Below are 12508 nucleotides of genomic sequence, written 5' to 3' on the forward strand. Positions count from 1 at the left end.
TTACACAAATTATCAAAATATTACAAATGTAAGGATTTCAGTTCAATACAACAAAAGAAAAATTTTAATCAGCACAGCAGTATGAGTTGTACTGATAAAATATAATATTGGTACTTACGTACAGTGTTAAATTACTCTATGAGACATATTCTATGAGATTTTCAGTAAAAATATTGGTTTTCACTAACTGACAAATCAGTCATAGAATGAGGTCATTTTTAGGTAAAAATAAGTAAGCAAACATGCACTACACTGTGAGAAAAAAAAAGTTGAATAACTGATAAAGTCCTAGCAGAAAAGTACTAGTGTAAATATCAGACATTTCCTTCTAACCTTAAAATACAGCATAATGTAAAGTGTAATTCAAAATAAGGGTAAAATACCTGGGAAAATTCAATGAAGAAAATTCCATCATATTAACAAGGTACTTTTCCCTGTGTTTAGTTTTCTTGAAGTATATTGTAAGGAGTAGAGGCAGCACATGTGCAAAACATGTAGGCTCTCTCAGTTATTCTACCCCTGCCATATCCCTCTGAATGAGTCATACAGACACAAGGGGTCTATTTTTAGCAGCTGAAAAAGTCCTCACCCTCTCACTCATAAAGGGCTTCTGCTAACACATACACAGCCCTGGGAAACACACTTAAAGGCTGTCTGTGCTGGTTTGTGGCCTTGGCAAAGAAGAAGGGGAAAAAACATCCCATACATCACAGTATAAGATTGTAATTATATGGGGCCTATGCAACTATGTGCTTCAAATCAAACATAAAAAATTGTAATAAAACAAACATATAAAAACTGACCTATGGTAAATGTTTCATTTTGTGGGATGTCAGAGAAATTAAGTGGATTCTACCATAATAGCAATTTACTGTATGTTTTCTGGTAAGGCCTAAAAAAAAAAAAAGTTTGGTTCCGGTTGCTTGTCAGTTGAGGTCATTGGTCGGTAGGGATTTTTTTTTTTTTTTAATTTATTTATTTTTTTTCTCCAGTGGCAGTTTTACACACACACACACACACACACACGCGCGCGCGCTTATTTTAAATGTGTGTACCGGTACTTTTACGACAGTGATTCTGTATTCCCGTTTAAAGTCTGTTGTTGCCATAGACACGCAAAACGCACACACACACACAAAAAGCCTTCGCGGGAGTTTGACAGGCGATCTCATAGTAGATTAACATGGAGGATTTGAACTTGAAAAATGGAGTGTACAGACATCTTTTTGTAGTCAAACAACATTCTTTGTTATGTTCATTTATGTGGTTTATTTGATTTTGATGCTATAAATTAACTAGAAGCAAGAGACGATCAGTTAGTTTTAACTGATGATCTAACTTACAGCGATCTGTTCGACACATTCAAGAGCCACAAAACGGTATTTATTGTTTACATTTCTTTAAAAAATGACCACATTTGAAAGGTGAAATAACCAAATGAGACTTTGTTTCATATTAAAAGTAAGCTGGTAATGTTAATGTCCTGTCTGTCAGCATGTTGTCAGTGCCCTCTCTGTTCCGCGATATATTGTTGACTCCCCCCTCCCCCCGTGTTTCTCTTAATGTTACGATTTCCAAACCTTCCAAACCAAAGTTATAGCTCACTTTAGGAATTGACAGTTAAAGGGTTTTGATGCAATACTTAATGGTTTTTAACGGATTACTTAAGTGTAAAACAGCATTTAAAGGAAACTGTAATTTAATTAACGATGTGTGAAAGACCGTTCTTCCCCAGTCTCATAAAATAAATTTGGGTCGCACATAAATTGACAGGGTCGGTCGGAAACCGGAACCAAACAATTTTTTTTTTTAGGCCTAAGCATAATGTTTTATATTCTTTCCTCACTTTTGAACCTAATCTTATGTCTTTGGTCATAGAAAAGAAAAATGGCAATTAATTGATGCACAGAACACTTGTTCACAGTCAGCAATTGAAAATATACACTCAAATATGGGTTTTTAATTTGTAACACATTCTGTCTCTGAAGTGAGTACTTACCGAGGCGAGTTAAACCCACTGTCTACAGTCACACTACTGCTGTCCATGCTGTCCAGCCGTGCCGAGTGAGCCGACTTCTGGCTGTTATTATTCTCGCTCTCCTTAGGGCTAAGCAGAGTCAAGTTGTTCTCAAACTTCCGCTGTAAATCCCGCTCTTTCTCCCGTTCAAGCAACCACTGCATGGTCCCACCGCCTCCACCACCGTCTCCAGCCCCTGCCCGCCCCTTTGCTTCTGTTGGGGCGGCCTCTTTACGGGAGGTCTCCTCTGCCTCCTCCTCATCGTCATCATCTGATACGTTGTAATAGTCAAAAGCAGCTTCAGATGTGGAGGGAGCAACCTGTTCTGTGCCTGTAGGTGCCGGGGCAGATGCAGGCAAAGGGGTGGAGTTAGGTAGCTGCTGGGTCTCCAGAGTGTCAAGGACCTCGGACGATTTCATGTGCGGAGTCTTACGCAAAGTGCCTGACTTTGAGTAGCCACTGTCCACATAGCTCACAGTCAAAACATTGTGTGGCGGTTTGAACAAAGTGTCCTTACTAAAAATCTCTTTCCTCTTGTCCACACTGCTACCAGTGCTACCACCACCTCCCCCGCCCCGTGGGTCAGTGTTGTGTTGGTGCTGTATCAAACGTCCATTGGGTATAGGCTCAGGAGTCTGGCTCGGTGTGGGTTTGCCAGAACCATTGTGTCCCTTGATGGAGGAGTCCTCTTTGTACTCCAAGGGGTAAGGAGAGGTGAGGTGAGGCGTCTGCTGGTCAGCTGGAGAGCCCTTGCGGATTCCATCAGATGGGGTTAAAGTGTCATGGTCAGATTTGCCCAGAGCCAGTGGGGCAGTAAGGATTGTTTCATTCGATGTATTGCACTGTAAGTAGTCATCAGACAAAGGCTTTGGCGACAAGGCCTTCAGGTCACTGTAGGCTGGGAGACTGTCCCTGCTTTTGTTTCGCTCTAGAGGGCTGCAGAGCCTTGATTCATCCAGACTCATTTTGCCCATATCAGATACAGACATTTCAGAGCTGAACTTGGCAGCAGAAAACATGATGCATGAGTAGTGCGGGGCCTTTTGAGAGGAGGCCCTCAGCGTCCCATCATCGGTATAGTAGCGGCTTCTGTCATCAGGACTGCGGTCATAATCCTCAGCCGTGCCAAGCGTGGAGCTCCCACCTCCCAGCGGGCCCTTGGAGTTGTCCATAGAACGCGATCGCTCTTTAGCCTTATCGGGCCGCTCATTGCGTGACTTGCGATCCTGAGTGTGGCTGTGGCTCCGGTGCACTCTAGAATGTGACGTTCCACGTGAAGGCTCAGGGAAAGGCATCTCTGTCCGCCTCTTTGCAAGCTCCCCTGAAACATCCCACTCTGGGGTTACAGGAAAGTGTGACTCAGCGATGTTGGGGTTGCTGTGGACAAGGTAGGCACCACCAATTCTGCGTTCAACTGTGTACATTCCCTCTCTTGGTGAGCGTACCAGAGAGTGACTGAAAAAACGGTAGTCCCTCTCCAGGCTGACTGCTGGCAGGTTCAGATTGGAGCCCTCAGAGGGGTCTCCCCTAGAAGCTCGCGTCTTGCTGTGTGAACGTGACTTCCCATGTGGCACACGCCGGTGGCCTCGGCTCCGGCGACTGCGGGCACTGTGTTGTGCTGAGGAGCTAGCCTTGCATCGTTGAGCTCGTTCCTCTTCCAGTCGCTTCATGACAGCTGTGTGACGGGCCACGTTCTCCACCGTCAGGTCTGGGTTAATGCGGCGGATGAGCTCCATCTCCACCTCACGAGGGATCGCTGCAGCAGATGGTGTATCCTCATCCCTCAAGGGCCACTCCTCTGGAGGGAACTGTGCTGAAAAGTTGGCCAGCTGTTTGGTCTTGTCCTTTTTCAAGCTCAAGCGGAACAGTTTTAACCCAAACTTCTTAGACTGCCTCTCACTGCTGCCCCCACCACTCCCCTCCTTCTTCTTGGTTAGTGTGTCTGTCTTGTAAGAGAAAGTGGCAGTCATGCTCTTGCTCTTGTCAGTGGGGTCAGGTGGATGCTGAATGGCACATGGAGGCGGTGGGGGTTGTAGGTATGAAGGGGGATCTCCTTTGGGTTCTTTCGGGGATTTTCTTTGAATTGTTGAGGTATGAATGGTGGGCACCTCATCACGGTAGGCATTATAGGAGTCGCAGTGGTTCTTAGGGTTAGGCCTTTCTCGTACACAGCCAGAGGTGGAGGGAGTGATTGTTCCTGATTGTGGTGATGTGCATTGCTGTTGAGGTGTTGGCTGTTGCTGCTGCTGTTGTTGTTGTTGCTGCTGCTGTCGCTCTGGATGCCGCTCATCCAGGTGGTACCACTTGCTGTTGGTGCGAATGAGGGATGGGGTGATGAAGTAGGTCTGTGGAGTAACAATGAAGTAACCTTCTGGTGTAGGGTAGATCTTTCTCTCCCGTACCAACATGTTCAGTGTGTGGCGGAGGATCTCTGGACTTGGAGTGGGTACACCTGAAGAAAATACAACCGCATGTAAATTTCAAAATCCATTTCAAAGTGCTAATTTAATTAAGTGCTGACACAACTTTTTCTTTTTGGCTAACATTTGTGATATGATAATAATACACTTTCAATCATCAATATCAATTAATTTTTCAAAGGAAAAGCTCAACACAGGCAAACACTTAGATGTGAAAAATAGAGTGCAGAGTGGGGGAAAAATGGGGGGTGGGGAGTAGCAAATTAGTGGGTTCATGTTGATGTCAGCATTATCCAGAACTAAACTGACATGCCAAAAGTAGGATTAACCATAAGTAGGTGTGATCACAAAAATAACTACAGAAGGCCAATAAAAAGAAGAGCATTGGTTGCTGGTTTATGTCACCACCAATCACAACACACCAGTCATTACCTCATCTTTCATCATCGTGTCTGTAAGCCCTTCAATGCAATAAGACCTGTCAGTGTGACTTACCAAAAGTCCCTCCTTCATAAGAACTCATATGATAATAAAATAGAATAATAATATTAAAATATCTCCTAACAATTTCAAACCAAAACAGTTTCTTACCGTTTTAGTTATAAATTTTACATTATATCTTGTTTTGCCCTTATTTCATTAGCCAGACTGAAAATTTTAACTAATACAGTAAGCCTAAGCTGACTTAGCTAACTGTTCACTAATGGTTCTTTTCCACTGCATGGTACGGCACAGTACGGTTCGGTACGGTTTGGTACGGTTCATTTATAGGGGGTTTTCCACTGGGTACAGTACCTGGTACTTTTTTTACTACCACCTCGGTTGAGTTTCCCAGTGAACTGTACCACTACCAAAACGTGACGTGTAAACTCTGCTGAACACTGACTGGCCAGAGAGAATTGTCACTACCTGCGTCACTGAACTTGCAGTACAAACACAACAGAACCGCTAGATTTAAATCAGCACAGTCAACGAAGGATCGAGCACCACTGTTTTGAACGAGGACTCCTTTTTTTTACAACCAAAAAATGCCTGGTTTGTTTTCTGTTGAGGTAGTACAGACATTCCTCTAGTTGATAGCAGAGGAGCGGATCCAGCGAGAGCTTGATTGGATTGATGACAATAACGACATGTGAATAATGGCGCCCACTCTAAACTGATACTAAACTGCAGAGGAAAGGCAAACTGAGCCAAGCCGTGCCGTGCCTTACTGAGCCGTGCCGAGTCGTACCATGCAGTGGAAAAGTGCATAAGTAGGACTGAATACTTGTAAAACTTCAACTGTTATGTGAGACAACAGAAACATTTTATCAAGTTAATGTTAACAATCAATTTATTAATTGTTATAAGCTGCTTAATCAGTAAATCATCAATTATAATTATTTCATTTATGAAGGTGTATTTTCTTTTTATAAGACAACCAACTATTGGGCCACTTGGAAACCTTCACTGAGCACCATTAAACCACAGACCATTTTCTCATATTTTGAGATCCACTGCTCTGTACTTTCAAACTAGGCTTTAGAGGGAATATATTTCTATGCCATTAAAATGGTTTACTTAGAGACTCAAAGATAGACATTACATTTGTGGTATGACTCAGTACTGTGAATATCTCTCTTAGTTTAATATCATGTGTGCAAAATAAGTAAACCTTGACTGTATCTCAGACAAGGAGAACCAGCAGGGTAGACTGCACTACAAGGTGCATGGTGTCCTCACTGCACTCAAGTCCTCACTTCACCCAAGTCAGCTTTTCAACACACTTAATAAAAAATGTAAAAAAAAAACACGCATAACGGATAAAGCAGCAGATAAGCTGTCAGGGTTAAGTGTTGCCTGCCATTACATCATACAGTGGTAGTTGCCATACCAACATGACGCAATAATTTTTTTTACCACTCTTTTAAGGGAAAGCAGACAGAGTCTATTCAGGTGAAGTTTGCACACTTTGCACTTTGATTGACTGATTTCTCTGAACAAAGCTAAGCAATATATATATATATATATATATATATATATATATATATATATATATATATATATATATATATATATATATATTTGTACATTTAAAACACTATACTTTGTTTTTTACTTAACTTGACATTAAAAAACAGGAAACTAGTTAATGCTCACTGAGTGAGTGAGAAAGTCAATTCAATTCAAGTTTATTTGTATAGTGCTTTTCACGATACAAATCAGTGAAAAGCAACTTTAAAGAAAATTAAGATTCTACAATATATTTAGTAGTAGTTTGTCAGTAGTGACTGTCAGTTAATGTACATAAGGAAGAAATGTATAGAAAAAAATCAATTAAAGAGGTGTAATCAAAAAGATTATGAACACTATTAACAGCAATTAATATACGTTGTATTAGGAGTGATGGCAATTTTGACATCTTTCTCTGTATTGACCAGCGAAATCTCTTTATTTGTCTTATTTTTTTTTTTTTACAATCATTGAAATGTTATAGTAGATATTGTTGTTGTTGTTGTTTTGCTATTGGGGCAAATGACATTGCAAAAATTACTTGTTGTAGTTTCCATTTACCACTATATAAGTTTACCCAGCTATGATGACTTCTGCTTCTGATAACCCCAGAATTATCAAAAGGGTCCATGGAGCCATTCTACAGAGAATGTATTTGATAATGACAAAAATAGTTTGGACATTCAACTTTTTTGAATCCATAAACTGTTGGAGTTTATAGTGTCATCACCATAAATTTCATTTTCACCAGTATCATGAAATAATATTAAGAAGAGAATCACTCTGGACTGTTTACTACAAAAGCCGCAATAATCATAACTAACAATTACAATAGTACAGGGGGAAATTTTTTTTTTGTTTGTTTTGTGTTTAGTTTTTTAGTTTGTTTAGTTAGTTTTGATAGTGACAGTATTTATAAATATTTTCATTTTCATCTATTAATAAAAATTATGGTCAGCCTTTACTGTAAATTCCTTGCCAAAAAAAAAAAAGAAAGAAAAGAAAAACCATTATGAATTATGTACTATATTCTCAGCAAATTAGATGACTGAAGCCAAATAAATGTGGCTTGTGCAAAATGGCAATATATCCAGCACAAGACGAGGATTATCCCAATAAAACAAAGTCTTTTTATAATGTTATAATGACACTTGCTTAGGTAATAATTAATGTGTTTATGTCTATTATAAAATATTATCAGTAGTGTTTACAATACTCAAATGTGTGTGTGTGTGTGTGTGTGTGTGTGTGTGTTCATAAATGTGTCTGGCGGGCTACCTGGGAAGCAGGTGGCAAGGTGCTCCATCAGCGCATCTTGTGTGACAGGCTTGCGGGCAGAGTTCATGGCTGAGATGGCCAGACACAGAATCTCTCCCAGTGGGATGAACTGAGACTGACTGATGGGTGACATACTGATTGGAGATACATCGCCTAGAGAGGGACACACACACACACAAAATAATGTTCAGTCCTACTATACAAGAACGTACTTGTTTGGCAACTGATTGGTCCTTAAATGTCACCTTTTATAATGTTACACAAACAAGAAAACAAAAACCACCTAAGAAGTTCATGATGTCTCCCACAGTGTTAATGTGGGACCAGGAGAAAGGTTCAAGATGCTGTACAGTCACAACAGTAGCATGAAGGTTATCCAGGGTGTGCGATCGTGTGTTGCCAAATGTGACCTTATACTGACGACTCAGCAATAAGCCCCTCTGCCTACGTAGGCAGAAAGACCCCAGGCCATGCATCAATATTGATCCCAAAAAAAAAAACACCATGCATATTGGATTTACTTGAAGCACAATTCAGAGCAAATAAAACGTTATATCACATAATACATCTGAGAGACTATACTTCACTTTTCCACTTTCCTGCATCCGTGTTGAAAGGACTTTTAATGATGATTAAAATAAGCATATACACTACAGCAAATGCTTTAATGTTGTTGGTAGCAGATGAAATACCACAAGACACATGTTATATGCAGAACGTCTGTCTGACACATCTTTTAAACTCGAAGTATTCATTGTGTAAACGTTACAAACACTATGATGTTTAATAGTGAGAACTGAGTCAGCATTATCCAAACCATGGCTAAAAATCGCTATGGATCATTTATTCAGTTACTCATCCTGAAGTGAAATCCAATTTGGAGATGAGATCAGAAATACAAAACATAATTCTATTGTTCATAAATAAATAAATAAATCATAGACTATACACTTTAGCTATTCTTATTGGTTTGAAATGAAGTCTTAACTAATGAGTTGCAGTAGAAACACTGATCTTTGAGAAAGAGAAAAAAAATAAACTTTAAAACCAATGTCCATTCATATGTACTGAAAGAAGCCACAAAATATCTCAGGGAACATTATGTTTCATGCTAAGATTACACTGTAAGCATGAATAACTCCTTTAACCTCTACAGATAATGCTGTGCTTTACAACTTAACTCACAATGCTAAAAGAAACTATAAAACTGGTCCGAATATAGTGTAAAGGGCAACAAAGGGTCTGAAGCAGTGCTGCTAACACTGCAGGATGCAGATAGGATGACATCATCCACACAGAGCTGCTGCTCTCCTGGTGTGTGTGTGTGTGTGTGTGTGTGTGTGTGTGTGTGTGTGTGTGTGTGTGTGTGGCAGACGAAGAACCATCACTCAAATCCCAACCTGTGTGTCTCACTGTTCATGCAGAGTCTGTACAGACAGCAACGTGCTGCTCATAACCCTCTAAATGACAGCTGGGGAAGCTGGTAGCCCAGTGTTTTTTTTTTTTTTGTGAGGTATCAGCATGCTAGAGCTAAATTCAGTTGCTCTCCATTATGAATTTTATTGTTTTTACTTTAGTAGGGAGAAAGAAAGAGAGAGCAGGATGGAGGGAGGCACAGAGAGACCCCTCCCTCCACTCCTGCCATCAGAAAAGGCAGCTCTGGCGATGGACACTTACCCAACATGCTCCACTCCACACAAAGACAGGAGAGGTGTGACCAATCACGAGCAAGCTTCATGCACACCTTTTTTTTACACTCCTCCAGCACTGCTCACTAGCATACACACACACACACACACAAACATCTGCTAGCTCTACCCTCACACACACACACATGCTAGTAGGTGGCCTGCTGAATTCGTTGTTATGGCAACGCATCCCAGTTGCTCTCTCTTGTTCCTCAGATGTGTGCTACGCCAGGATTTCTCTCTCTCTCTCTCTCTCTCTCTCTCTCTCTCTCCAGCACCCCCTTTCCTGTTCTTCCTGTCTCCATTCCTGCACTTGTGCTTCACACTCAATCTTGTTAATGAAAAATTGAGGAGAGTACGTTGGCTGCAAGACTAAGCAAAACCTGCTCAAACACAAGGCCCTTTAGGTAAATAACACCTTTTTTATACACACAAATCATACCTTATTCTATGGAGTAGTATATAAATATAGAATAGATTATATTACTTTTAAATATAAACAATTCAAATTTGTGGGGTCAGTGAGATCTTTTAGAAAAAAAAAGAAAATGAATGCTTTTATTAAGCATGGATGCATTCAATTGATCAAAACGACAGTAATGACATTTATAATGTTGCAAAAGGTTTCTATTTAAAATGAATACTGTTCTTTTTAACTTTTTATTCATCATCAAATGTATTTAAGAAATCAAAATATTAGAATGATTTCTGAAGAATCTTGTGACCCTGAAGACTGAAATAAATGTAGCTGTCATCATAGGAATAAATGACATTAAAATAAAATGTATTAAAATAGAAAACGGATATTTTACTAATACAAAATACATAATATTACTGTTTTTACTGTATTTTTGATTGAATATATGAGACTTCTTTCAAAACCATTTTTAAAAGCCTACAGACACTGCAAATATATAAAACGTATGGCCATTATTCTTACACCTATAAATAAGAGTGTAGTACTAAAAAAAAAAAACATTTCACATTTCTTCTCTTTAAATTTCAGAGCAGAAAATGCAGAGATTAGCTAATTTCATCTGTGCCTGGTCATCATCAATAGTCATGGGAAACAGACAGCTATGACATCAGTGATCACAAACAGGAGTATGAATAGCACAAACAAACAGCTTGCCCTGCAAAGAACTGTACGCACTCTGAAAAAACAAAACATCAATCCTTCTGTTTGGGGTCTGAGAGACTCCAAGGCTGTTTAAACTGCTCATAAAACATACTTAACATCATATTATCAGGGTGATACTTTATGACTAATCTTATGAAAACTGATTCTAAATTTAAACTTTATTCAACCAGAGAACCCATATATAAAACATGAATAAAAGCACCATTATTAATTATAGCACTATTATTATTATTGATATACACTATTAACATTTGCATGTGTAGACATACAGCAGTGGGGTCTCTGGCACTGCAAACAATTAAAACAAAGTTACTCTTTACAGTACTTGAGGTTTAATATTCTTTCTGTGTCTGTTAAATGTTGGGGGGGGGGGGTCGCTCAAATGGTGTCACATCACATACTCTACTCCGGCTTGTGTGGGTGCAAGCACTTCTGAGGTGACGTCATCCCACTGGGCATAAGCACTTGAGAGGAAGGAGGGAAGAAAGAGACCATGAGAGGGAGAGAGAGAGTGAAGATGAGATCAAGAGATGAGAGATAACTTACCATCAATGCATCACATGTTCTAAAATTGTTTAACAGTGTAGTACAATGTTACTTGATGCAAATAGCGAAGACAGAAAACAGTACAGAGAAGCTGGATTTACTGTCTGAAATGTGTTGTGGGTCTTTAATACGGCACCAGACGGAATTAAGCAAAACTATGTATGTCAGTTAGTGTAATTTGGACTGATATGACTGGGAAAAAGAAGAGTATAAAGTATATAATTTTACATTAAAAGGAAATAGATGGAATTTTCATGCTTTGTCATTTAGTGTTTAAAGGGAATGGCAAACAGGCATTCACAGGCAAACAAGCTGCATTCCAATTCCCAGGGTTCCTACAGTACACACTCAGAAAGGGATATTTATTGTTACTGTATATACAGTATTTAAACAAAGACAATTCTTTATACACGAAACCTCTAAATTCTGCGATAAATGAGTGTTGTGAAACCAGACTTCAAACAAAGTGATTAAAGTAAAAAAATAATCCCGCTCAAAACATTCAAATATTTAAATATGATATAAATTGTGATATTAATTATGATTAACTATGCAGGCCAGTGTGCTTTACAACAACGGGGGGAAAAAAAAAGCAGCAGATACAAGCTTAACCATATATTTATTCACCATCATAACCTTATGAAACTCAAGTAGAAGTTTAACCGAGGCAACACTAGATGGAGGCAGGAATCCAACATTTCCTAAACCAAATGGAGGGAAAAATTCATTTTTTTATCTTTTTTTTTTTTATGAAATCTCCTAACTTTCATTTGTCTAAGGCTGTCACTCTGTCATGAATATTCAACGTTTTGAATATTTAACAAATGCTTATCTGAATAACAATATTCCATCTGAAGCCTGATCTTCCTGAATGACTGTATTATTTGATCCGATGTGAGAAATTGAGGCACATTTGCTGGTCTAATTGGCACCTGAACACGCTCAATCAATTCAGGGGTGCTACACCAACACTGAGAGAAGATGGAGGCATGGTCACCTGACCAATCTCCTTGGTGATCTATGATGTAAACAATGAGTGGGAGTGAGTGAATAAGGTTCAGTGGGGCACAGATTTGTTAATTATTTGATGTAAAACAAGCTTTTGGTTTTGTATATTTTAAGACTTGATTCTTTTATGATCATTTTGAGAATTTATACATGGAATTCATACATACACATAGACAAAAACATATGCTCATTATAAAGAAAGGATCCTTTTGTTTTCCTAAATAGTCTTACCACTGTTGGAAAACCTCAAGCTTCCCTAAAATATGCATCCATACAGAAGTGGACAAGTGAGTCTACAAATGTGATGCAACTTTCAACGACTTTGAATTTGAAAATATAATGTATTCCGTTCATCTAAACAATGCAACAATTCATCACAACTCCATGATTATCAGATTGTTACTCAATTCAGGTACAT

General features: G+C 39.1%; 1 protein-coding gene across 3 annotated transcripts in view; it reads right to left on the reverse strand.

Moving 5' to 3' along the window:
• The window catches only part of LOC132142574 (storkhead-box protein 2-like), a 59133-nt gene that overhangs the window by 2969 nt on the left and 43656 nt on the right, over positions 1-12508 (reverse strand). For all 3 annotated transcript variants that reach the window (XM_059552541.1, XM_059552543.1, XM_059552542.1), the window contains exons 2-3: positions 7708-7860; positions 2000-4469 (exon numbers count right to left, since the gene is read on the reverse strand). In XM_059552541.1, coding sequence (XP_059408524.1) covers positions 2000-4469; positions 7708-7860 — 2623 coding nt within the window. The remainder of the gene's footprint in view (positions 1-1999; positions 4470-7707; positions 7861-12508) is intronic.

Source organism: Carassius carassius, chromosome 6, assembly GCF_963082965.1.
Source record: "Carassius carassius chromosome 6, fCarCar2.1, whole genome shotgun sequence".
Taxonomy (NCBI): domain Eukaryota; kingdom Metazoa; phylum Chordata; class Actinopteri; order Cypriniformes; family Cyprinidae; genus Carassius; species Carassius carassius.